The 27,970-nt window shown below is 37.8% G+C and overlaps 1 protein-coding gene across 1 annotated transcript; it reads left to right on the top strand.

Moving 5' to 3' along the window:
• The first annotated feature begins 12 nt into the window (after positions 1–12).
• Positions 13–27,968, top strand: LOC144632503 (exocyst complex component 7-like). Its single transcript, XM_078491173.1, has 28 exons — positions 13–202; positions 373–438; positions 3,700–3,799; positions 4,783–4,867; positions 6,049–6,154; positions 6,503–6,620; positions 6,760–6,798; positions 6,937–7,005; positions 7,442–7,499; positions 8,171–8,180; positions 8,778–8,808; positions 9,590–9,635; positions 10,332–10,366; positions 10,703–10,763; positions 11,657–11,714; positions 19,736–19,840; positions 20,308–20,427; positions 20,943–21,002; positions 21,362–21,400; positions 21,608–21,670; positions 22,348–22,417; positions 22,939–23,007; positions 23,894–24,014; positions 24,225–24,323; positions 24,611–24,689; positions 25,633–25,674; positions 26,033–26,166; positions 27,175–27,968. Exons 1-28 carry the CDS (start codon positions 146–148, stop codon positions 27,275–27,277), a joined length of 2,043 nt encoding a protein of 680 aa, XP_078347299.1. The 5' UTR covers positions 13–145; the 3' UTR covers positions 27,278–27,968.
• The last annotated feature ends 2 nt before the right edge of the window (positions 27,969–27,970 follow it).

The following is a 27,970-nucleotide window of genomic DNA, read 5'->3' as shown; positions in this document are numbered from 1 at the left end:
ACTTACGACCGCAATCAAAACATCCAAGATGGCGGCTGTCAGGGAGGTGCTCGCGGTTTTTCCAGCTCCAAAGCACGACTTCTACGCGTAAAATATGAGAAAATAGTTTGGAAACAAAGTTTGCGATAGTTTCAATTTCTATATAATGATGATGGATGACATTTCGGTGAGGAAACGACATCTAGAAGACAAACTAGCACAGGTATTTCCTCTCCAAGCACTGGACAGAAAATCTTCGCATTCTTCGGCCGTTCACAGATTACTGTCTTGTTTCTTTCTTAGTTTGATAACCCTCACCAACCTCTTAGGGCGAGTTGCTTAAATCGTGAAAACGCCACAAAAGTTTGAGGTTTACCTTTTTTTTTGATATAGGAGAAAAATATCCTGGTTTTTCTGAAAGACAGCTTGGAAAAGACTGATCAAATTACTGGGAACATGGTGAGAATGATTCTTAATTTACTTTTTTATTTGTTTTTCCAATCATCTTCATCATTTTCTAATCATCATTAAGACAGGTTTGCCCACCTGTAAAGATTAAGGTTAAGGTTATTTAGGAAGGTTGCCATTCAGCAACCTTGCTTGTATCCGGGGAGGGGGTACAGCTTGGGAAGGGGAAGGAATTGCATGTCGGAGTGGTCAGGATACCGTATTTATTTGATTAAGCACCCAACCTGGAATAAGCGCCCACCTCGAAATTATAAGCGCCCACCCTGAATGTAGGAAAATTAAATAAAAAGTGAAAAGAGAAGTAACGATTACTGAAATTTACTAAGTACTACTAAGAGACTTCCATAAAGACCGAGTTTTCTTAGTATTTTACAGAAACTTTCAATGAAGAGTTTTAAATTCTGCTTTGGTACATTTTTGCATTTTGTTAGTATATTGTTTTGTTACAAAATAAACTTACTACTTCCTGAAATTGGTAAAAATTTAATAAGCGCCCAGCCTTGAAAAAGAACCCACCTCAAATAAGCGCTCAGTCTCAAGGATTACAAGAACTGCAAGCAGTTTATAATCGTGCGGGTAATGCTTGACCTCCTGACCTCTTTCAGTGCTTTGGCTTAAAGGCACGGCACCGCACAGTAAAATATTTAGAAAAGCAGTCACTTGAGAAACACAAGTCGTGTTTGCGTTAGTCACGGAGTGAACGTGACATGAATCTCCTTTACCACGTCATCTTTTTCTTTTTAAAACCACATGCCTAGCCGGAAAAATGCCTGCTTACGCATGCAAATATTTATTTTGTTCCGAATGTTCAATAAAATAACCCAAACCAGTTCATTTAAAAGAAAGCCAAATCACGCCAAAATAAAGAGTAGACTAAGGCCATCCCATTATATTTCTCCGTTTAGCGGATGAGGTGTATCCCGTGCTTTGACACATTCTTGCTGAGCTTGCAACTTACATTTCGATAACGTTTCGATTCTAAAAATACCGTAAACTCAAAACAAAAATTGGGATATCCAGAAAATAAGTCGTTGTTTTGCAATATTTAACACGTTCTGGCTAAATTGTACGACTTATACTCGCTCCAAGCCAAACGCTTGAGTAACACAACAATAAGTATTTCACACAAACAGAGCGCAGAGTATTCAAACAGAAAATAGGTGAATGATTATTTATAGCTACAAGCGAGAGATCGCGTGACATGGGTCTGACGTAGTGGTAGTTTTAAATAGCTTGGACATGTCCAAGCGGTCTTTGTTTTCTCTATGTGATTATATTCAGCCCTCTCTTCTTGTAAAATATGGAATGAAACAAAATTATACATTTCAGAGAGCAGAGTGTTCATGTTAAACGCGAGTGATCGGCTGATCGCTACGGTTTTGAAATCTGTCATGACCTAATGGTTCTTTATTTAGCTTGCACCACTTGTACATGTCAAACTGCGTTGTTTTGCAGTATTCAGTACAGTCCGGGTACGTAATACGGCGTTTTATTTTCACTCTGAGTCAAACGCTTCAATAAAACAGTTCTTCCTCATAAAATTTTTTTAAAGTGGAGTCTGGCTGAAAAAAGTGCACTGCAGTGACGCTTGCAGTTTCCGGCGAAGACAAAATTGCGTGAATGACGTAGTGTTTACTACGAGAATAGCTTTCACAATTTGAATATTTAGTACTCGCTCTGAGACAAACGTAAGAATCTCCAAAAAGATGTTTCAGATTGATTTTTTTTTTTCAAGATAAGACCAAGAAATGTTTCGAAAAGTATTTGAATTTCGAAAGTTTTGAAGCCGTAAAAATTGTGCGTGTCTGAGCCGTGGAATTTATTAATTGGTATTGCGTTCACAATATTAAAATAGTTTGGACATGGCAAAGAAAGCAAGATTTTGCAATGCGAATCTCCAGTACTCGCTCCAAGTCAAGACTTAAATGCCGGACACAAATATATATATATATTGCGCGTTTAACAGAGCATAGAGTACTCGTAAAATTAGACGGGAATGATTTTGTAACACAGCTTCCAGGGAGTGAACATTAAAACTTGTACGATTTGAACGTAATATTTCGCAAGTAATGAAAACTTGCGTGACCGTGACCAAGGGATCGGCTGGGCCGCGAGGTTCTGGAACGATTTACCGACAAAAAAAAAAAAAAAAAACGACAAAATCTGACACAGATTATGAATCGGGCCCAGGCCCCGCCCGATTAAAAAATGTATTGAGCACCCAGGGCGCTAAATCGAATAAATACAGTAGTAGACTAGGAAAACTGCCATTCCTTGCATGAATTTTAAGGGGTAAATACATGATACCTGGGTGAATTTCATACCGGTTCCAGGGGGAGGGGGGGGGGGTACTTCCTAGTAATGGGCTAATGGGCATGTGCCACTGGATGGGGTTACATTTTCACAACTAGATTGACTATAATGGGTTGCATTTTCAATACAGTTACTAGAATGGGGTCACACATTTTCGGGATTTTAGGGGTAAGAAAATTTTGGCATGTTAAAGGGATTTTTGTAATTGAATAAATAGAAAGAAGAAGAGTAAAGTGCTCTGCATTCTGTTTAAATTCTTTTTAGGATTACCAAGTTAAATGGTCTATAAGGTTGATGCATAAACAGAAAGTGACTAAGTTGGGATCGCAAAAAATATTTACATTTACACTAAGATGAGATCTATAAATGGCCAAATAATACTCTAATGGGGCTCTAAGGGGCCAGCAGCACATACCTGGGCCCAGTTCTCTCTTGTGGCTCTGTGTTTGTTAACATGATTCCACCACAAAATAATAATTATTGTAACTGAGTTCACCTTGGTTTCTGTACTGGAGGGAGATTTTCATTCAGGTATAAAATTCATTACGGTATGGACATGTAAAGGTGTTATGACGCAGCTGATGATTGTTTGTTTCATATCGCACCCCAATAAAAACAGCTTTTGTAAACACAGTATAACTTTTTCAGAAAAGAGAAAATCATTGGGAAAACATCATTTCTTGCATTGGTGTCCATGCAGATTCATAAATTATCTTGCAAAATGTTTTAAAAATTCTCAGTGAAACAAAAACCGGAAAACTTAGAACTTAGGACTTTTTACGTCCTGCACTGCAAAATTAACCAGTGCACTAAGGACAACTAGAGGGTGATATAATTATTTTTTTGGTCACTGAATAGTTAAATAAATAAATGTATATTTTTATTATCTTCCAGATTATGGTTAAAGAAGTAACAATCTTGTTGTACATTTGCTTGCAGCTTGACATCTTGTCTAAATTTGAAGTACGTATACACAAGCTGGAGGACACCATTGTTCCTGTTCACAGAGAGACCGATGACTTACAGAGAAGACAAGCTAGTATCCTTCATTAGTCATTGTAACATATTAAATATTTTACTTGCATATGAAACTTAAACTTTTAGTGTTATAGTCAAACCCCTATAAGCGGCCACACCTTATTAAGTGGCTAGTTATCAAAGTCCCCAAAATATTGCCAGTATATAATAATACTGTGTAGCGGCCACCTCTATTAAGCCGTCATGGCCACTTTCTGGCTGTCCCAATGAGGATTCGTCTATTGTTTTTACCTCCCCTTGCCACCAAGAATTTAATACGCATGGTTTATCCTTGTTTTCAACAACCTAATGGCAGGTAAGAGTTTGAAATTTGAAGAGACGACCAATTAAAACATTCAAACACACGCCTATAATCCTCTTGATGTGATTCCGTTGACCTTTTAATTTCCTGCCAATAAAGTGATGTATCTACCACGCTTTATGCTTGTTTCTGACGAACCTATTAAGCAGCCACTTACCATTTCTCCGCAGCAGCCACTTATCATTTCTCCGCAGCAGCCACTTATCATTTCTCCGCAGCAGCCACTTACCATTTCTCCGCAGCAGCCACTTATCATTTCTCCACAGCAGCCACTTATCATTTCTCCACAGCAGCCACTTATCATTTCTCCACAGCAGCCACTTATCATTTCTCCACAGCAGCCACTTACCATTTCTCCACAGCAGCCACTTATCATTTCTCCGCAGCAGCCACTTATCATTTCTCTGCAGCAGCCACTTACCATTTCTCCACAGCAGCCACTTATCATTTCTCCACAGCAACCACTTACCATTTCTCCGCAGCAGCCACTTACCATTTCTCCGCAGCAGCCACTTATCATTTCTCCACAGCAGCCACTTACCATTTCTCCGCAGCAGCCACTTATCATTTCTCCGCAGCAGCCACTTACCATTTCTCCGCAGCAGCCACTTACCATTTCCCCACATAATAGGGGTTCGACTGTATATAGTTTTCAACTTAGTTACACCTCTTAACTCCGTCAGATATTGATAAATCTTTGGCAGCATTGGATCACGTGATCAGTTACCACCATGTTTATGCTAGCGTCGAACATGTCATTAGAGATGCGTAAGTAGCTACTAGAGTAAGTTAGCACACAGTTTAAAAGTGAAAAAAAGTTTGTTTATGATTTCATAGCATGATGCGAACACGAGATGGGGTTAAATAAGGGGCCAGGTCTTACATACCTGTAAATATCCTAAAGCCAGATCTTGATGAAATGTACTGGTAATAAACACGCTCAATCAGTTCGTTTTAATGTCTCTCCAAAGCCATTGTCAAATCTTAAAAAAACAATTCCCATCATGAATCCTGCTGAAGTTAATGAAATTTTAAGAGGTTCAAAGAAAGGGTAGAAGAAAGAATTATTATTTTTGAAACGTCACCAGGCAGTCGTAAAAACTAGACTGTGAAAGTTTTTGTTTTTCTGAATCATATAATTATTTTTGTCTAATGGACAAAACAAACAATACAAGAAAGACATTATTTTGTTTTACCCTCCGTAACTGATTTAGGGCAAGTGCTAATGGGGCCGAGCATTTTAACATTAGAAACAAATATTACAAATTATATGAAACAAGGTCATGAGGCAAACCAGTTGACTGTTTACAAGCTTGGCTGAGGAGTTGTTCTCGGGTCTACTGTGAAACAACACCAGGTAGTGGCCAGAACCCGACTTGAACCCAGACCTCCCGATTTCAAGTCTGATGCCCTAACAACTCGGCCACACTGCCTCCTAAGATCCAACAATTTTTTACATATTCTGTAGGTGGTGTTCAGAGCCACCTTAAATTTTTGAAAAAATAACGTAGCTCCGAATCCTGCCTACAAATTTTTAAAAAAATTGTTCCTTTTGTTGGTTAGATAAAAATATATCAAAAAACAAGAACTTCTACCAAGTAATTTTTGAGTTATTTAACTCAAAAGGTCTAAAATAGGGTTACTTTGACCTCATGTGATGTTGCCATGGCAATGAATTTTGACATCACAATGACCTCAATTTGTTCGTTTGTAAAACTTGAACAAGTTTGGACTAAAATATTTTCCTAAACATTATTGATATAACGTCAATAGAACGCCAAGGACGGACATGTCCAATTCTGACTACGGTAAACTATTATGTGCCACCTTAAACAAATATTTGCTTGTTCATGTGTACAGTATACTTTGCACATTTGACATGCAACAGGTACCTATATTGTTATTCAAGTAAGTAGCTAAGTCAACTTTAATTTTTTGTTTGTTACCAGACCTACTGGCCAGCTTGATGCATACATCAAGAATTTGGAAAGAGTGTTGGATGCCATTGAGTTCTTTAATCAGAACAATCCTAACTGTTTGGAGCTGTCAAACCTGGTATGTGTTTTATAACTTTTTATATAAAAAATATTAATAGTAATTTAATTGTAATGGGATTTTTGCATCTAAGATTTGGGATTATTTTCAGGAGGGGGGTTAGCTTATTAGAGTTTTATGGTATATTATAGCGGTTTCCACTTGAGTGTTGAAAGTAATTCTCATTTGCTTTAGTTTTGCATTACTACGCTTAGTGAGTGGTTTAAAACACTCATGCCACTTTCTCAGCCATTCAGAAATAAAACAAAAACCAATTGTGACACGTCCATAGACATTTCTCCTGCTGTGTGCTACGGCAGCTACATTTACTTCAAGTTTTGATTATAACATTGTTAAATGCCTTTTCAGACTTCCTTGCGTGACTTTGGCCGTGATTCACTAGGGAAAGAATTCCGTCTCCTGTTGAACAGACACAGCAAACCAGTTCCTGTGGAGATGATCTTGACGCTGATTGAAAGTGATCAAGGTACCAAGTCAGGCCATCCCCAGTCCTTTGTATCTTACCAGTCAATAATGGAACCATGTGCATTCCAAAATTGGCAAAACTCTAGTCAGTCAGTCTTTTTATTTTTTGAATCTTAATGTGAGCTTGTTAACTTTTTTAGAAACCCCAAAGGAAAATATAAAGCTGGAACACTTATCAGGTCTGTAAAAATGCCTATACAAGAATACAATTTTGACTAGTATTATTGATATTTAAGTGTCTGTTTAATTTTGATTTTTTAATTTTGTACTTTAGGTCTTAGTAGGTATTTGCCAACATCTTCTTTTTTCCACTGTAGAAAAAGTTTTGGAAGATTTATGCACAATAACCCATTGGTTGAATGGACCGGGCAAAGATGATTCTACTGGTGAGGCCATGTTGGGGATAATAATTATTAATACTCTCCATGAAGATCCTTAATAAAAGATTCTTCAGTAGGTCTTCAAAGAAGATCATTAAAGATCCTGCAAGATTTATTTTTTACCACTGAACTTCAATCTCTGTCATAATTTAGTGGTCAGAACACCCTGCTTCCCGTTTTCAATGCTGAGTGCGTGCGGTTCACTTTAAAAATAATTTTAAGGAAAGCAATTTTCCATTGCTGATGAAAAAAAGAAAAAAGAGATAGATGGGTCAGTAGCAAAGTCTACCTTCGACTGCAGTTCTAACTCCTAAATTGTACATCTTATTCAAAAACCCCATAAATTTTTAATACAGCAGCAGCTACATTGTTAATACAACTAAATCTAGTGTTATATTAGGGTTCCACTATGTTCTGTTAAGACATTTTTCTTTTTTTGCAGATTTTATGAGTGTCTATGCACAAATCCGATCTAATTCCCTTGTGAGGTCTCTTCAGGGGTGAGTATTATTTTTGTCGATATTGTAGTTTAAACACAAAGAATAAGGCAGGCCCCTCCTTTTAAAAGAAACTCTTTAACAACATTTTAAATAAGTTTCTTTATTACGAAACAACATTTCCACATTTCCAAGTAAAATCTAACATGACAATTCGGAGGTGAAAGTTGAATATATTCATGAAAAAATAATTGACACTAAAGGAATTAATTAATACTAAAATAACAATTAGTTTATTATCAATTATTTTTTCACTTTTATATTCATCTTTCACCTCGGAACTATCACACATTTTTGACTTGAAAATGATGTGATAATGACATTGAAACAAATGGATCATAATCTTTTTATTAAATTTTTACTTAGCAATAAAAATGTTAAAAAAATTCAATGATTCCATGTCATTGTTATCTCTTTTTAACATTTTTGAAGAACATACATTTCTTCCTAGACTTAATGAACATGACATGACTTTAAATTTACACTACACTTCCCTATTCTACTTAGCCCTTCCCTACCCTACCTACCCTACCCTACACCATACCACACCACTAGACTAGACTGTACTAGACTATACTAAAACTTCACTTCACTTCACTTCACTGCACTGCACTGCACTGCTAAGCATTTCACTATCAGAATTGACAATGATCATTATATTTTCTCTTTCACAGGTTAAAAGATGTAAGTATCATCAATTTTCATTTGATAACGTATTTAATGGCATTATAGTTTAATTTGTGTCTATTTGCGACAGCTATTTTTGCTTCAAGTGCTACAAAATTTGCCCCTAGGCATAGCTACTGTGAGTATTAACAGAGGTGGCCTAATGGTTAGCTGATGGTGGGACTCTAGATCAAGCGGTCCTCGCTTAAGCACTGGCCAGGGCCATTGTTCTTAGGCAGGACATAACTCTTGCAGTGCCTTTCTCCACCCAGGAGCATATTTGTCTTTGGATGTATATAATGTAATTTCATACAGGTGAACTTGCAAGGCAATCTCGTAACCTGGCATTAGATTAATGTCTCATGCACGGGGAGTACCAGTTCCCCCAAGTTGCCTTATGCTACGAAACATGGGATAAGCTTGAGCTTTGTATACCAGTTTGGTCCAAGTGTGAAATTTATTTTGGAATTCAATCAATATTCTTGCTAACAATCACAAATTGATATCAAGTAGAGTACTGGCTGAGAGAGGACTTTCGTGAAGACTATGTTACTATATGCAGTAGTGCACTCAAGACATCATGGTGTTAACAAAACTTTAATATATTTTTTTCAGTCTTTTGGTGGAAAGGTTAAATCTACCCAAGGTTTGTATCTAAAAACGATGAATCTAGTGTGAAGTATTTGTAGAGTGCTATCAAGATAATTTTGGGAACATGTTTTAAATGCTGATACATAAAACCCTTATTTAAAAAAAACCTCCTCAAACAGCGTAAATCATGGAGTGGAGCTTTAATTGGAACGTACAGAGATAGTTGTTGTCAGTCAATTATGTTATTAGATTGGTCTGTGGAAGTTGATTGGTCTGTTTAGCCCTTTTACTTCTGCTCAGGTTGTCGAAACATCAATAACCAACAACAGGGCTTTTCAGAAATGCTCTCACCCAGATGATCACACTATGGGACTTTACTAAAACTATAGGACTTTACTAACTGGTCTCTATTAATCCCAGGGGGGTACTCCGGCTTGTTAATGACGGGGATGATCGAAGGATTTTTTTGGGTTTGAAATTTTCAATTCGGGGATTTTTTTGGGTTTGGAAATTTGGCAAGTATTTTTTTGGGTGACTTGATTTAGATAGGGGATTTTTTTGGGTATTAAAAACGAACTAAAGTGCCTTGGCGCGGCCTTGGCGTATTTATGGTATGATGAATAAACAAAACGAGCGTTCTTTGTGTTATGTTATTGCCCCTCCTGGCAAATTTGGGGGTAATTTGACAAGGGACTTTTTTGGGGGTTATTCTTGGTCCAGGGATTTTTTTGGGTCCTGATCTTTGCCTCCATTCGATCATCCCCGTCATTTACAAGCCGGAGTACCCCCCCTGGGCTGTTAATCAGAATTAATTTGTGTTCTCATGTTGTTATTAGGTGGTGTGAATACACCCACTAGAAAAGGAACTAAAAGGAGAGGAGAGTATGTTGCCATTGATCAAGTTTAAAGATCACTTAATAAGTCTTACTTCATAATAATTATTCCTTCATTAGGGAAGTGGTCATAACAAGTGAACTCAACAAGGACCCACCTTGTGTAGGGGTAGGGGGCTATGCAAGATAACACCTGTCTGATTAGCCAAATGGACAAAATTTTTTGGTCTCCAAATTTGAGTTACAACTTTCATATTAAGTGTGCATGAAGCTTGCATCGCTGGAGAAATGGCACAAGGATGTTTGAAACTTAGTTTCTACTCCTGATAGAGTGGGGGCTATACAAACAAGACACCATCTTTAAGGTGGAAAGGGTGGAAAGGGTGGGGGAGGGGGGAGGGTACATAAAGAGACCACCTGTTTTTTTTTTTTTTTTTTTTTTTTTTTTTCTGTTTGTTTTTTTGTTTGTTTGTTTTCAGAGTGGTGGGTCCTTTCTGAGTACAATAATTTTGACCATTTCCCTTGCCTAAGAAAACTGACATTTCCCTTTTGGATACACCACTCCCTCTTTAACTCCCAATAAGCAAGATGCGTTTGAGTTATGGAATGGAAGGCTCATTATATCAGGATTAGACAATTAGAGAGTGATACATGTACCTTCTTCTCTAGAGTAATTCATGTTTAAAATGAAATAATTACTTGTTTTACAAGTAGAGAAATGCAATCAGCTACGTTTTATTTTCAGGTTACGCCGTGTTCCCTCCAAGTCAGAGCATCATGGTAAAATATTTATGTCTACTTTCCACTGATTGTTATTGTAAGATATGAATGTAGCAATAAAAAAAAATACTATTGCTTTGGCAAATAAAGAAAATATGTGAAATTATATGTACAGTCAACTCTCACTATAGCGGAAACCTTTGGGCCTACAATTTGGTGTCCGCAATAGAGAAAGTCCGTAGAAGCGGGAGTTATTTTCAGTAATTCTTATTCGCCGGGACTTCAACTCCTGTCCGTAATAATGGGGTGTCCATAATAGCAAGGTGTCCAAAGGCGGGAGTTGACTGTACTGACCATTATAAAGAAGTTGATCTTTATTTGAACAACTCTTTGTAGGTCATTCTCGCCGCACTTCAGCCATTCCAAGTGATGTCAGTGCTGCCAAAGAGGAAGAAGAGTAAGTATCAGTAAAGGGACCATGAAACTGATTTTAGCTAAATTTCGGCGGGAGAAATGACCATCAAATTTGGTGAAGTATATAAATAACGTCTTAATGTCCCTGTTCCGTGATTGTTGTGCTCCCTGACAACTTGTTTTGGTATGACATTAAAAATGAATATGCCTACTGATTATAGCACACCATGAAGGGAAGTGCTTTTACATTGAATCATACTGCTTTTATAGCTAGACATGGCTATGGTTGTAACCAATAGAAAACTGCCATCTTGCAGATCAAGCTGTGACAAGACTAGACAGTCTTGTGCAATAGGTGAAACAATAAGCTAATTCAAGGTTCTCAATTAAACTAAGCGGGAAAACAAAGACATTATGTTATTGCCGCCAAATATGTAACATAATTAAATGCAGTACGTAATAAACTGATTAGGGATTTGCACGTCACGCTCCATTAACTGCGTTTTACTGCTTGTGCCGTAAAACTTTCTTAAAACAGTGAAAGAACATTTCAATTACACAGCAAGTGCCTAATTTGGTGGCCATTTTCCAGGATCGGTCAGGGTTTTTAGGCATACGGTATACAGGGGCATTTTAAACCGGGTATACTGTATTTTTACCTAAAACTGGGCCTTTTTGGGGTATAAAGTGTACTGTGTTATTCCAAATTTTGGTATTTTGCATGATTTTGAGGAGACATTTTTGGTATACTGGGTACATGCTTTTCAGGAATACTGGTATACCACTTACCCCCCTGGCTTTTTGTAAGTAATAATAGCAAGTTATTCAAGCCACCCTGGGTAATGTAAATGTAAATGTTGTTTATAGTAGTCTTCATAGTATCATCAGTGTCTGTTGTTTTATATATTAATTAATTGCTGTCTGTACCTTTTTCAGGGAAATCGATGGTGTGAATTATATTGTGTTCTGTAAATCTCTGCTCAAACTCATCCAGGTGATAATCTTTTCTTGTCATTATTTTATTACTTGATGTTTTTATAACATCCCTGAATAAGTAAATGATACGAGTTTTAGTCTTCAGGTTGTTCCACCGTTTAGCCACACTATAGCACAGGTAGCCCAAGCTCCTAAAGGAGCCGTCAACATATAGACCACATATGACATTGCGTAATAACGTTATTATAAGGGTTTGTATGGGAATTTACCGATCGTAAAAAATAATTCAAAATAGAGGGAAAATATCCAATAAAATCGACTTACCTATCCTCTTCTATGCATATGTTGTGTTTCTATGCCGTTTGGGGGCGATTTGAAGCCATTTCAGTGGGTTTTAGGTTCGCTGGTTTCCTCTCTATATATAATTCCTCAAGGTAGGTCACTCGAGTGCCGGAGGCCAGCAGACCGACTGAAGGAATTCAGCCATAAATTCGCCCCAAATGCTCCGATCGAATTTATGCTCCGATCGAATTTATGGGGCGAATTTATGGCTGAATTCCTTCAGTCGGTCTGCTGGCCTCCGGCACTCGAGTGACCTACCTTGAGGAATTATATATAGAGAGGAAACCAGCGAACCTAAAACCCACTGAAATGGCTTCAAATCGCCCCCAAACGGCATAGAAACACAACATATGCATAGAAGAGGATAGGTAAGTCGATTTTATTGGATATTTTTCCTCTATTTTGAATTATTTTTTACGATCGGTAAATTCCCATACAAACCCTTATAATAACGTTATTACGCAATGTCATATGTGGTCTATATGTTGACGGCTCCTTGAGGAGCTTGGGCTACCTGTGACTATAGCTGACTGATTTTATAAGAAAGTTTAAACTCTCCAATACGGACACCTCTCTAATACGGACAATTACCGATGTCCCGACAAAATTCTCCCATATTTTCTTTAGGAAAAACCTCCATAATACGGACCCTCTCAAATACGGACAATGGACACTAAATCTCGGCCATAGGAAGCAAATTAATATAAACTTAACCTCTTTATATCGGACACTCTAGTGATCAGGCAGTGATAGATTGTGTATGTAATGCAATTTTCTGTTTGCGGTTTCTAAAACAACAACGCTTTATTCATCTTGGAAGTTTTCAGAATTGTGCTTAATGTTACAGTCAACTCTCTCTAAGACGGACACCTTCGGGACCAGGCCGCAGCTGTCCGTCTTAGAGAGGTGTCCGCTCTATAGAGAGTCGAGGTAACATGACACCAGTAATTCTGAGATGATAAAGCTAAACCTTTGCACAATGCAACAAACCTTTGCTAACTGCAACGAGACTAAAATAATAAAAGGACCGTATTTGCTTGTTAAAGCAAAAATTGAGAGCTTCTACAAACTGTAATACTGTAAGTAGAGAACGAACTCTTTAGTGTCCATATACGTAAGCAAAGATGTAATCCGTTAAAGCGACATTGCTTGTGGTTAGTAAGCTTGGTATACACGTGTCCTTAGAGCACGGACAAACTTTGCGAAGTTTGGAACACACTTCTCAAGTGTCCGTTAATGATTTCAAAGTGTCCGTTGTCCGTCTTAGAGAGGTGTCCGTCTTATAGGGATTTTGGTTACAGTAAAATGACTGAAAAACGGCAGGGACCATCACCAGGTGTCCGTCTTATAGAGGTGTCCGTTAAGAGAGAGTTGACTGTTTTCGTATACAGTGATTCGTATACAGTTCATGTAGCTGAGATGCACAATGTAGTACTCTGCTTATAGATAGTATGTTTCAATGCTGTATATTTATCAATTTAAAGACGAGTGTGGGCCTCACTTTGGTTACTGAACACCTTTTAAAAGCTGTCAGTGAAGTCATAAAAGTGACGTCATAGTGGAGGCCTCTACGAAAAAAACACCTCTCTAATACGGACAATTTGCTCTGTCCCTCCGGTGTCCGTTATTAGAGAGGTTCAACTGTATTGGGCTTGAATCAGACAAAACAGTTTTTGTTTCACTGAGTTCGTATTTGCTGTGGTATTTCTTGAAAAGATCCTGTATACCTAATGGTCGAGCAGTTCCATAAAAAAAAACTGTGTAAGATTAAGTCAAAGCCTGACTTAACAGATAGAGCGATTTTCACTTGTGTCGAAAGAATATTCGCATTTTCTTTAGCTTTGAATTTGTACGATTAGTGACGGGCTTAAAAAAATCGCGCCACTTTCTCAACCAATCAGAAGTGAAACCAAAACCAATCGTGACCCGCCCGCACAGGACTGTGGTCAATTCTCAGTAAAGTTCGATCTTTTGTTAGTATTCTGGCGTCCGTTTCGCTCCCAACCTTACGTCGTTTTTCTTCTTTTCAATATTTTTACAAAAACTCTGTTAATAATTGTTGGGATTCTTTATTACAGTCAGCTGGTGCAAATATATTAACAACAAATTTAACCCTTGATTGCCACCATAACAGCCCTATTATGCCCAGCAAGCAAGCTATTAACATTTTACTGTACAGAATTTACAATGAACTAAGTAATACGTGGAACTTTTTTACTGTAGACAGGCCTGCAAATAACAGTCGGTCAACACTATTGGCTGATCAAAAATTGCTCGTGTCCGACGAAATCCCAAGTGTGGTCGGACATAATGTCCGGACAATTTTTGGATCGTAAATCATTTTACAGCAACAATGAATAAAAATCTGTCCGACCACATTTTGTTTTGTCCGACCAAGATGGTGTCTTACAAGTGAAAAAAATTATTTGCAGCTCTGGTAAATATAGTTAGGCGTAAACAAAACACCCTTGTCGCATTATCACTTAAACGCTAATGGTAGAATGTTTTCGAACAGATTTTCATACCAGGCAACAAACCTATGAAAATGTAAGGGAACAAGTTCTCATAGGAAATAGTTTCTCTTAAAAACGAACTTGATTTTTTGTGTCCAGAATTTTAAGACTCGCTTCTAAATAACTATGATTTTCATTTCATTTTCTTCATAGCTTGAATCAATCAAATAAATGAACATTGCAGGTAGAACGATTACAACAATATCTACATTTTACTGTACAGAATTTACAGTAATACGTGGAACTTTTCAGGCGTAAACAAAACATACAAGTTTGTCGCATTGTTACTTAAACGCCAATGGTAAAATGTTTTCGAACAGATTTTCATACCAGGCAACAAACCTATGCAAATGTAAGGGAACAAGTTCTCATAGGAAATAGTTTCTCTTAAAAACGAACTTGATTATTTGTGTCCAGAATTTTAAGTCTCGCTTCTAAATAACTACGATTTTCATTTCATTTTCTTCATTGTTTGAATCAATCAAATAAATGAACATTGCAGATAGAACGATTCCAACAATATCTACATTTTACTGTACAGAATTTACAGTAATACGTGGAGCTTTTCAGGCGTAAACAAAACATACAAGTTTGTCGCATTGTTACTTAAACGCCAATGGTAAAATGTTTTCGAACAGATCTTCATACCAGGCAACACACTTAAGCAAATGTAAGGGAACAAGTTTCTCATAGGAAATAGTTTCTCTCAAAAACGAACTTGTTTTTTTTATGTGTCCAGCATTTAAAGACTCGCTTCTAAATAACTATGATTTTCATTTCATTTTCTTCATAGCTTGAATCAATCAAATAAATGAACATTGCAGATAGAACGATTACAACAATATCTACATTTTACTGTACAGAATTTACAGTAATACATGGAACTTTTTCAGGCGTAAACAAAACACACTTTTCGCATTGTTACTTAAACACCAATGGTAGAATGTTTCCGAACAGATCTTCATACCAGGCAACACACTTAAGCAAATGTAAGGGAACAAGTTTCTCATAAAAACGAACTTGTTTTTTTTTTCCAGCATTTTAAGACTCGCTTCTAAATAACTATGATTTTCATTTCATTTTCTTCATAGCTTGAATCAATCAAATAAATGAACATTGCAGGTAGAACGATTCCAACAATGAGTCTGGTGGCAGTCTTGCCTAATGCGGAATAAAACACTTTGTTTTGCTCAAAATCTTGACTGAAAAATGAACGAGGCAAGTCGCTAAAAACTAATATCAAACATACAATACAATAAAACAACAGAAGTCTCTTATTGTCTTTACAAACGTTCCACGGCAAAGAACGTGTTTGCTTCGAATCTTCTGGAGCGCTGCTCTCGTTTTGTACGTGAATATTCCTCGAAGCCACAGTATACAGCAAAACATGAGCCATGAGGACAATAAATAGCATTCCTCTGATTGCCATTAGAAAAAGAAACTCTTTGCAGGCACAACTAAACAAAATCGCCACGGAACCAACGAATCCCAAACATAGTGCTGCGAACGTTTTGAGTTTAGAAGATATTTCCTGGTTTCGAGGCGCCATTTGGTGGTCAGCGTAAAGTACCAAAATGTTACAGGCCAGCAAAAACATGATGGAAATCGGCAGCATTCTGAGTACATTACAGGATTCATTGGGCTGCTCATCGGGTCCTTTCCACGACTCAACGGCATCTAGGATAAGAATCGCAATTTGGCAGGCACATTGACATATGGTTAATGTCCTGCATTTTTGAAGAAATGTGTACTTTCTTGCGTCTTTGAAGCAGCACCGCAACAATTGTATGTTGAAGAAGATCCCTGATAAATCAAGGGCAGCTATAAAAAACAAATACATCGAACTCATGTTCAAACATACAGATTATTCGAACGCCCAATAGACCATTTGCATTATGACGTAAAAGCGCAAAGAATTCTGGTAGTTGTAGTTAGGTTCGCGGGAAAACACCATTTCTGGCTTGTGATTGGCTAAGGCAGCCAAGCGGGAAGATGGACATCTACGACATTTATTTGAAGCTGAGCTGCTAAAGTTTACGCTCTTGTAGCTTCGAAATTTGCTTATACATTTATATTTCAGTTACCTGTCAAAAATATAGAAAACAGGATGATAGCTTTGGAATGAAACTTGACTGACAAATGTTGTTCGTGTTCAAGTAAGTTTAATATGTACGTTGTGTGCGGAGTTGACTTGGTAGAATTTCATTCATCGCGGCCGACAACTTCTCTTCGTAAATAATTTTATCCTAAAATCACAGCTTCAAAAAATCGCGCACTGGAAACAGATTGCTTGAAAGGACGAGTCTAGAATATGATTAAATTTGTGTGGAATTAATCAAGTGAAAGCAAGGCAAGCCATTGACTTTGTTCATCATCTATTTTCAAACGTTCAACAAACGATCGCTTCCATCGATCGCAGGTGAATTAATTCTTGACTGAAAAGCTTAGAAAATTTACCATATATCATGATTACTCGGCGGGACGGTTAGTTTAATTTATTTTTACAGTGAGACCGAGAAACGAGTCAAATAATTTTCCTCGTTTAATCGAGCTTCAGCGATGAATCATGAAGGGTTAATGATAAAGGATTTTCAAGCTGATCAATCAAAACTTCCCTGTCAGCTGTCCCTGTGCAGGTGAATACAGGTTGTTTGTTTATTTATCTTATAAATGTATTTCTTTTCTCGTCAAATTTAAACTGAACTGTAATTGCAATTTTCTTTAACAAAGAAGCTTTCTTGTTTTTTGTACTGAAAATGTCAACTCGTCGATTTGGTGTTGTGGTTTCAATACGAGCGTGGGCCGTACGTGTGAGCAAATATAATTTTATTTACATAATTTTGTTGATGAGCGATTACTTGTGAGAGGCCCTGCCAGGGTAAATTCCGACAAGCGACATGGCCCAAAAAGTAACGACAGCACATAAAATAAAATCGCGACAAACGACAACCCTTTTTAAAAAACTTAAATTCCGACAAGGACAAGTAATTTTCCTTCAATTTTACTACCGACAGCGACGCGAAGTTTAAAAACAGAGACACGGCACATTTTAAAATTTAGACAAGCGACACGGGAACCCCCTGGCAGGGCCTCTTGTGAGACTTTAAAAATTGAGCCTCAAAGATTTTTACGAGTGCAGACATCATGTACTGTACTCCCCAATGTTTAGAAAGGGTAAAATATTGCGTCTTCGTATGCTATTTGAAAATACCTGGCAAGCAAAAGCTTAAGGAATATAATTAAATAACAGCGCGATTGAGACTCGACTGGAGGAAACACTCGTTGAAACTTCACTACAAAACGCAACCCAGCAAATATACAATTTCTTTCATACCTTTTTCATTTTAACAGACTTGGTTTTATACTGAGAGGTTGCTTTTTGCCTTTTAAATGACGCCTTAGGGACGCCTTTTTCGGTGAGAGTAATTTACTTTACCTCCATCACGACAGGCTTGATGACAATAATTCAAAATTTCCCGCGAACCTAACTACAACTACCAGAAGCCTTTGCGCTTTTACGTCATAATGCAAATGGTCTATTGATGGTCGAAGTTGTTTGCTTTCTGCTTCTCAAACACATGAATAATTTATCAGGTTTAAACAAAGGAAACCATAACCATGACATTGGTTCGGAAATGTGGTCTTTATGATAGAATAGATTGGTACAACTTTATTTCTTCGTTTATTCTTTGGTTTTTGTAGTTTACGATTCGATTAAGAAGACATACTCTTAAAAATACTTGAGAGAGCATTTCATCACGTTTCCAAGCACCTTAAAGTTCGTCAAAAGTACTCCTCTGCGCGTTGTATTTTCAACTCTCTTCTAGGTGGCTGGAATTATACCCGCTCTCGCGTTTGATATGTTAATTCAACAATGAAGCAAGCTTCTTGTTCAAGCTGTACAATTTGCGTAACAATGAACCTTATTTACAATTCAATTGCAATGAGTGTGGCTGTTTACATCTTCTATGCGAGGAATAACTACCCTAATAAAGCCACGACTTGCTCCCATCTGGCATCTCGTAGCAAGGTGATCTAATCCAGCGGTAGTGGCTTCAAATCCCTCCGAGGTCAAAAGAATAGGCTATTTGCTAGTTGCCTTTTGTCTCGTGTCACTACGAGTCTTCGTAGAGACCATTCATATGGAAATGAATCGTTTTAGCTGTATGTTCATTTTCATTTAAATCAAACTCATTTCATATGAAACGTTTGGCAGGAGTACTCGTTTTAAAGCCGGACTTACTCGGGCAAATGTTGTGTGACAATTTTTATGCGACAAATATATTTGATCGTGTAGATGACACAAAAATTATTTGTCGGCAGTTCAAGGTTTAGTGCGCCAGTAATGACCTTGGACAGCAGAGATACGCGTTCACAGTGCCCAGTGGGAGATTGGAGACTACATAGGCTGAGTCCATATTTGCCGCATTTTATGTGACGAGTCGTCTACACGAGCAGTTTTTTGTATGTGACAACTTTTATTTGTCACATAAATGCTAACACGCTAGCTTATCAGCAAATATATTTGTCACATAAAAATTGGTCAACTTTTCTTGTCTACACGAGCAAATAAAAATTGTGTAAAGTAGCTGTAAATCATAGACAACAGACAAATCGGAAATCATGGCCGACTTACTGAAAGGGGCGAGGTCACGGTATTTTAGTTAATTCCATTTATTTTCTTTCTTTAAACTTCAAATTGGAAGAGTAAAAGTCTTTTAATGGCAAAACTACGGCCACATAACAAACAAGGATGATTTTCGGAGCATTGTAAATGATACTTTCATACAAATTGAGATTAACCTGAAAATAGTCGGGCCGACGTTTTTCAAGTTTACCCGAACGCAGCCCGTTTTGATCTTCTCGCATTTTGAGCATTCATGCCCTTTTTTGGCCTTTTCTGTGTTTCTTTCGAGTTCTTTTACAGTTTTAAGCCGTCACTGTGATATTTCAGTTAATTCTATGACCAGTTGGTCGGTGTCGAAATTGCCCTAAATTGCGTGACATAGCCTCTTTAACCTCGTGTGGTCCCCACGGCCCACTTTCCGCACAAAGGCTAACGGTCAGAAGGAAATCCTTTACTATAGCGGCCATGATGGTTTTTATATGTCTTCTGAGGCGCAAGCAAATTAAAATCAAGAGATTTTAACATGTTTCTTTGTATCTGACGTGTGGATGAAAGACTTCGTTACAATTTTTTGCTGTTGTTTTATTGTTTTTACAGAGTGAACGAGAGCTAATGAAGAGCATCATTCCAGAGCAAAGCCAGAGCACCATTTTTGACAAGCTTATTCAAGCCGCTATGGATGATTTCATTTCTGAAGGAGAGGTATTTGCTTTACATGTAATTTCCTTCAAGTTTTGGTCACTTGTTGATTTTTCAATGTGTAAAAATGCTGTAAAAGTTCTCTTAGCCCGTGGGGCGTGGTTGATCTTGGGGTTCCATCATAGAAATTGTAACGCAAGTTTAGTTTGTAAAATTGATTTCTTTATCCTTTGTAGGGGGATTCATATACAACGATTTCTTTTATCATAAAAGCCGTTTTAAGCAAAGCGCGGGAAAACACGTGATCAAGTCGCGATTGGTTGAGTATGTGGCGCGAGTTTTTTTAAACCAATCATAAAGTGCAGGAAGGTTTCGCGCGTTTTCCCGCGCTTGGCGCCGGCTGCAGGTTTCACGTCCACATCTGATTGGTTCATTGTGAAGTTGGTTTGTTGTGATTGGCCAAGTGTAAATAACTTTGGCTCTGGATTAACGAGTCATAAGAAAGCACTAAAGTCTTGTCTTTTCCGCAGTCCATTATAAACATTCTAAAGCGCCATTTCAACAAGCACAACTACTCGGCCATTCAGCAGGTGCTTCCAATACTCAAGGCCTTCAATGCCATTCAGCCTGATTTCTATGTTACTCTGCAGGTATGTTTGTAAGTTTCCAGTTCCTTTCAAGGCAGTATTACATATTAGAGCACCGGGTGTTTTTTATATACCAGGGAAGTTCTTGGTTTTGAACTGTACGGGTACTCCTGGTCGGAGGGGACGCCGCTTTGTACGCTAGGAAAGTATGTCTTTGAACTGTTTTTCTCTGAAATAGTGTTCTAGTTCTAAAACTGGACATCATTGAATATAATCTTTAAACGAACAAGGTCGAGATATAAAAGTAACAAAGAAGAATAGTCATTCGATTTGATAAAACGTGATGAAATAGCAGTACAGATCAGGGTGAAAAGGGGTACAGATTGTCAACGATCAAGTTTGAAATAGGGTTTAAAAGATTTTAATGTGAAATAGGGGTAAATGTTTAATACTCTGGTAGAGTCGGAAACTTTTCGGGTTCTTCAGATTTGCCGTCATATAAACGGCGCTTGTTTCGCCGACTAAGCACATTAAACGTGACATTTAATTATTTGATTTTCTCTTTTATACTGTTACAGGAAACATTCCACAGGACTCGAGGGCAGTTTCCTACACTCATTCACGCTATGGAATCAACGGTGAGTCACTACAGAAGGAACAACAGAGCAATTTACTTTTACTCAGCTTACCATTCACAGGCAGAAATGTGCATCCGTTATTTGGTTTTTGTCACGCAACATCTATTCCCGGGAAGGAAACGTTGCGTGACGTTCCCAGCAACAACTGTAGAGAAGATAAGTAAACTGCAAGGAATTCTCCTTTTGGATAGTATAGAGTGAGTGTGAAGCGCGAGCGACAAAGAGACTGTGCTTGACCTAGGAGGCTAGAGTTTGGGCGATTTTTTTCACGCTACTTATGAATATGGCGTTTTTATTGAATTTAAACATCGGTAAACCTCTTTCTCATTTATCAAACTTTTATTTCATTTGTTTCCCAGTCTGCCAAGGCTCTGGACGATTTTGCTGATGGGATAAAGGTGAACATAAACTTTTTCTAAAACGTTTCTTTAAGCTAGGTTGCGTTTCATTTCATCTGTAATAATTTTCCTTATGACTGTTACCTTTTGTTGCGTTCAACTAAGATAAAAGTTCAGTACATGTTCTTTGCTTGTTGGGATTTCACATCGGTTGGTTGCGTTATGACACAACTTCTCTCTCATTATGGATACTTGTTCTTTTTTCAGCACGGTCCTGATAAGCATTCCAACATGCCAAGTGATGGAACAGTACACGAGCTGACAAGAAATGTACGTTGTACTGGAGACTTTCGTTCATAATCACTCTGTAACACAACAGCCGAAGAATTTCGTGTCCGCTGTGGTCCGTACAATGCTAATACTCAAAATGCCAAAGTAAATGAAGAAGCGTTCTCAAGTTGAAATACTCGGAAAAAAGATTTTCCGAGTTCCCCCAACGGGAGTCGAACCCATGATTTTCCAGAATACCGGTTGGACGCTCAAAATGCCGTTCATGACGACAATAAGACTTAAAATATAAGATTTCTTCTATTTAAGGGAAGTGGTCATAACAAATGTACTTGAAGAGGTCCCACCATGTGTAGGGGTAAGGGGGGTATGCAAGATACCACCTGTCTGGTAAGCCAAATGGACAAAATGTATTGGCTTCAAAATTTGAGTTAAGGCTTTCATATTAGGTGTGCATGAAGCTTGCACTGCTGGAGAAATGGCACAAGGATGTTTGAATGTTTTTCTTAGTTTCTACTCCTGATAGAGTGGGGGCTATACAAACAAGACACCATCTTTTAAGGTTGGGAAGGGGGGTACATGAAGATACCACCTGTCGTTTTTGAACATTAAATTTCTACTTACTTGACAAAACGAACTGACTGTGTAAGGGCGAACATAGCACTTAACTTCGTATCTACATCCTGTATTCAACCTTACGTTCATGTTGTTCTCTTTAGACGCTGATATTCATGGAGCAACTCCTGCCATACACTGAAACAGTTGGAAGCATGTTGGTCACCATGCAAGGTATGGAGTGAAAAGGCTTTTGGTATGAACAATAATTTTGTCGGTGACGCATTTGTGCATTATTTGCAATACAGCAGATGTGGGATAACAAGGTGTCAGCAGAGTTAGCTGGTGAAAAAAAAAAAAAATGGAAAATGAGATTTCTATGTTAACAAGCTCGTTACTTCCTTCCATGAGTTTTCTCTGCCTTGCAGTAACTTGGGTTGTCTTTACGTTAGGGCGCTTTTATAACCATAACCGAAGTAACCATATTTGGCCAATCACAACACACGCAGAGAACGCAGTGAAAACGTGCAACCGGCGCCAAGCGAGGGAAAACGTGCACTGCAACTAAGCGCAGGAAAATACGCGTTTCGCCAAATGAACGGGTTAAAGAGCTCGGGAAATACAAATCCAAAGCAAAGATGTATTTTATTTTACGTCCGTTCCTTTCCCTACCTTTTTCTAGTTATTTTTAAATTTAACAGTTGTCAAAGTTGGCTCATTTAGGTTTTGACTGTTGATTCCATTTGGTATTGCAGAGGACCAGAGTGGAAATTTCTTCACAAGAGAAACAGAACTTTTTATAAAGGTCGTTGCTGAGTTTGTCCGTAAGTACTGAATTTTTTCTTTTTTCTTGTTCTAGCCAAGGAATGATCGATGCGTAAGTTCCCTTCACTGTATCAATACATTCTCCGGCAGACATATTATGAAAATAAATTAATTTCAAATTGAACATAAAGAAGTTTAGCTCGAAATTTTGGGTAAATTGTGCACTTCTTGATACAAGCATGAAACTTGGCACTCCGATAGAAGTCATCAATACAATTATTTTTATATATAGTTCCAATCCGAAATTACTTCGGTTTCCATAGAAACCACAAATTATAAAAATTCATGAAGTTTGTCTTGTTTCTTTGTCTGTTATTTTATCAGTTTTTTAGTTGTTTCCTTCTGGCAAATAACACATTTTACCACTCAACATCTAGAGGCACCGACATGTTTGTCGAATCTTAAAATTAACCCATTTCTTCTCTTCTCCATCCAAATCGACCGTTCCCACTTTTATATAACAGTTTCTTCTGTGCTGCACCGAGTTTTCTGCATAAAATTTAGAACAATATCAATGCCGTAAACTTGTACCTTGGCACTATAGCAGGAACTGACCAGTATGTAAATGCCTATAATCCTACAAAGTTTGGTTCTTGTATCAAAAATCGCACAATGCAGGAGCTTAGCCACCGAACTAAAATGTTCTTTTCTGCCCACCGACTCTCCTTTTGGTCCTTCCTACTTCTGTTATAACTAAGAAAATCACCAACGTTCTTTTTGCTTGTCACGCAATCTTTCTACCTTCGTCAGAGGAATGATTGCATGACGATGGCAGAATTGGTAGATGTCTTGTGACGATAAAGAATGTACATTACCTTCCGTAGGTTGACACCCTGTCCATACAAAAATACATTATTCACCCAAGGTTGTACCTTTCTTACGTAGAACGTGTGCTTGGAGCCCTGGGACTGAATCTTGAGCTGAAGGCAAGAGTCTACGAGGCGCCGACTCTTTGTGCTCTCTTCTTACTGAACAACTACAATTACATTGTAAAAACTCTACAACGGTAAGATTAAAGGATTTGGCAACATTTTAATATGATAATGTTGGTTACTTAGAATTGAGGAATTCTTAGGAAACAAGGGCAGCTCACACGGCGAAGTTGAAACTGGATTACAATATAGAAGATTAAGAATCACGAGTTTAATTTTTGTGTTGTTGAAAACGAATGTTATTGAATAACACTTCATTGAATTCTGTATTTGTTTTGTTGCAGTTCGGGTCTTCTTGCTCTTCTTCAAGAAGGAGGAATTACTGGAGTGGAGAAACAGTACCAACAGTTAATTGACGAGCAGAAAAGCGCCTATCAGAAATGGTATTGACTGATTGACTGACTGACTGACTGACTGACTGACTTGATTGATTGATTGATTGATTGATTGATTGATTGATTGATTGATTGATTGATTGGAAAATATAGACGGCAAACTGATCCTAACAGGCTAAAGCGGTCAAAAATAATAAAGTTTATAAAAAACTAAAATATATTGAAAAAACTTTGCGCAATATTTCGGTTTGTAATACAAACCTTCCTCAGGGGCTGGGCGGAAAAAAATGTGAGAAATTTGATTGATTGATTGATTGATTGATTGCTTTTTTTAGCTGGGGAAAAGTACTTAACTTTCTGTTGGAGATGGAGAAACCAATGTCAGCACATAAAGTAAATGAACCACAAACAAAAGTAAGTACTGTAAGTAGAGCCGCCATATCCTGCAAGATCATTTGTTGCCTTGTTAATTCTAAAAAATGATCTTACAGCAAATTAAACTTGTGATCCAGAGAAAAAAAACCGTAAAAAATAGCCGTTAACCTATCCTTTTACCACCACTAGCATGGTGCCAAAGTGAAGGTATTCTGTCGAGACTAAAATTTTTAATCTTTTAATTCATAATACGCTTCTTTTGATATATCAAAATTCAGCTTGGTAGCGAGGCCTAGAGGACACAAACAAAAGAAATGAATAAGCATGCTTGTAAAATTTCTTTTGTTTGTGTCCTCTAGGCCTCGCTACCATGCTGAATTTTAATATATCGAAAGGAGCCTAACGCGAGTTGTAGGTATGTAGTTAGACTTGCTACGAATAACGAAGTCGCGAGAAACACTCTAGGGCGACCTACGAGCGAGGGAGAATTGGAAAGGACTATTAGAAAGTTTATAGGTAGCCTGCGAATTAGGCATAAAAAAGGCTGTAAAAAGAGAGAAGGGAGTCGTGCGTCACGTTTTAGCCAACCGGGTGTTAAAACTAAAATCGGTCTTGTGTGTGCCACACTGCGTTTCCCGCGCTTTTCACAGTCTGTTTACTTCGAGTTCTTTATGGTGTATTGTGGATTGGGCAAACGTTTGCAAGTCAAAATGACGTCATATGTCAGTATATATCAAATTGCTTAGCAACTGCTCTTACGAAAACCGCGTGCTCAGTCATATTCGGTGAGGGGCTGGTTAATGGGCCTAAAACATGGCTGTTGACCGATTGGCTAGTTAAATTTCCAGTGATTTGCTTTTTGCGAGAAGTGACTAGGTCCACGCCCTGGACAAGTTATTTTTTATACTGTCCAACGATTATTACATTAACTTTGTTTGTTTTTGTCCATCATAGCCCATTTTGTCTTTGTTTTCTTTTTCAGCTTAAAGATAAACAAAGACAAATGATAAAAGACAAGTTCAAGGTAAGAATGGAATAGAAAGTTTCTAGAAGCAGTAGCAGTTGCGCTTGTACTTGACTTGTTTCACTGGTTCTTTCCAATGAGACTTTTCTTAAGGTATCTGCACTGCAGCACTCAATGGCTGGCACAGCTCGAGGTTTCTCTTTCCACACCCACTCCACCCCCTTCACCCCTCACCCCCTTTGGTGACATTGAGAGGTAGTGGGATCCCTGCTAGCCTGCTAGAAAAATAGCGAATACCGTAACATTTTGTTGAGCAAATCTTTTGGTGTTATGAATGTGGTTTTTCATCGTCTGTGTCATTAACACAACACATCTACTTAGCTGAAGAGTTCAAAGATATAATACTTTTCTCTTGAAGGGTTTTAACACAGAATTTGAAGAGCTGTACGAGATACAGAAAACATATGCAGTTCCTGATACACAGCTGAGAGATCAACTAAGAAATGAAAATATGGATCTCATTTTACCGCTCTACACCGCCTTTAGAGACAAGTAAGTCATAACGAGCAGATGCAAGGGGGTAGAATTTCGTTCAAAGGCGAAATTCTAGTTAGCGTTCTTCTGGTTCGTAACGCAATCTTTCGTCTCCAACGAATTGCGTGACGAGCCAAAAGAAAGCCTGCGTAGTTGTTTACCTGCAGGTGAATCAACGAAGCAAAGGTTATTTCGAGCAAAAAGAATTTCGAAAACTAATCTTCACATTAAGAATTTCTTCTTCGTCAAATCTGAGAAGCGGCAGCAATCGCTTGTAGAGAACGAAGGTCAGGAGTCTAATTTTTAAATAGACCATAAAAATGACGCTATAAATTGTCCAAAACTTTGCAACGAAACTAGTTGCTACCCTCATGGTCCTCATCATGGCTCCACCTGAGCCGTTTTGGGCACTTAATGACGTCATGCCGTTGTTGTTGTTGTTGTTGTTGTTGTTGTTGTTGTTGTTGTTGTTGTTGTTGTTGTTGTTGTTGTTGTTGTTATGTCAGTGGTCTTTTTAACAAATAACACCTCACCCTCATTTTCTTCAAGCGAGGAGTGTCTGCCGAATAAAAAGGGCGAGTATGTTGTCTAATTGCTAGAGAAACGATAACATGTCTTTACCTTATAGTAAAAGCCAAAAACAAGTTTTCTTTTCAAGAACAGTGCGTTATCTATCAGCGCGGAACAGTTAACGATAAATAACCAATCAAAGTAAAAAAAAATTAAAAGGGTAAAAAGTGTTTAAACATGTTGTTCAAAAACCGTACGTTTCGGGCTTAGCCCTTCATCAGTCTTTTTTGGCCCTTTTTACCCTTTTAAAATCTTTTTTCTTAAATTCATCCAAGTGCCACGCAGTGCCGTGAACTTTTGTTCATCATTTATTATGTTAGATAACTAATTAGTTCGCGGATTTGCGATAGACGACAATTATTATCTACAAAAAGAGTGGATGAAAAACGTGGCAACTGAATTTGTAAAATTCACTTTCTTTCACCTTATGTGTTTATTTGTTTCTTTCTTTTGTAGATATTCAAGTTTACCCTTTACAAAGAATCCTGAAAAATACATCAAATACACGGTGGAAGAGGTGGAAGTCAAGCTTAAATCTTTCTTTGATGTCTCGGCGTGAAGATTATATATTTTTGTTTTGTTTAATACCTTATACAAGAACAAACATCGCTATATTTTGTAAAAGTCGATTTTTTAAGTTAAATGGAATTATTGCTGCTGAAAAGCGGCAGCTAGAGCGGTTATCAATTGTGTCGGTTAAACCAAAACCAAAGTAATCACGCTGGCCAATCATAAAGGACACATGCAAGTCAGTGAAGCAATCAAAACTCGAAGCAAAGACTGATGTAGCCGGTGTGAAGTGCGGAGTGAGACGATTGGTTTTGTTAATGACTTCTGATTGGTTAAGAAAGTGTTTTTTTTTTATAAACCATTCACTAAGCGCAGTAATGGGATGTATTTTCGACACTCAAGTGAAAACCCGCGCTACAATGACGATGCTTCAATAGTGAATCACGTGCAAAAGTTACTCCGTTAGTTTCTCAACCAATCAGAAGTCATTAAATGCACGTGTCCGTGCAATTTGAGTTCTCCGCCCCCGGCTGGGCGTACCTTGGTTTTTGATTGGCCGAGAGATGGGGGAAAAAAACATAAAGATGTCGAAATTAATAATAGCTTTATCAAGATAAAAAGGTTTGGTGGGCATCACTGTTATAATGTTAGAATTAATCCATTATAGTCTGTAGATAAATTGAAGAAGTTTATAAATATTGCAAATCTGAAGAGGTAATAAAAACTGGTAGTTAAGGGTATG

This window comes from Oculina patagonica, chromosome 12 (genome assembly GCF_052425735.1).
Source record: "Oculina patagonica isolate OP01 chromosome 12, crgOcupat, whole genome shotgun sequence".
NCBI classification, from domain to species: domain Eukaryota; kingdom Metazoa; phylum Cnidaria; class Anthozoa; order Scleractinia; family Oculinidae; genus Oculina; species Oculina patagonica.
The sequence above is the reverse complement of the archived record's forward strand: the minus strand, read 5'-3'. Positions and strand labels throughout refer to the sequence as shown.

Coding starts and splice junctions, on each gene's coding strand:
- LOC144632503 (XM_078491173.1), top strand. CDS start 146: ATGATGATGGATGACATTTCGGTGAGGAAACGACATCTAGAAGACAAA. Junction 8,809..9,589: donor AAAGGTTAAATCTACCCAAG/GTTTGTATCTAA, acceptor TGTTGTTATTAG/GTGGTGTGAATACACCCACT. Junction 24,015..24,224: donor ATTGTAAAAACTCTACAACG/GTAAGATTAAAG, acceptor GTTTTGTTGCAG/TTCGGGTCTTCTTGCTCTTC.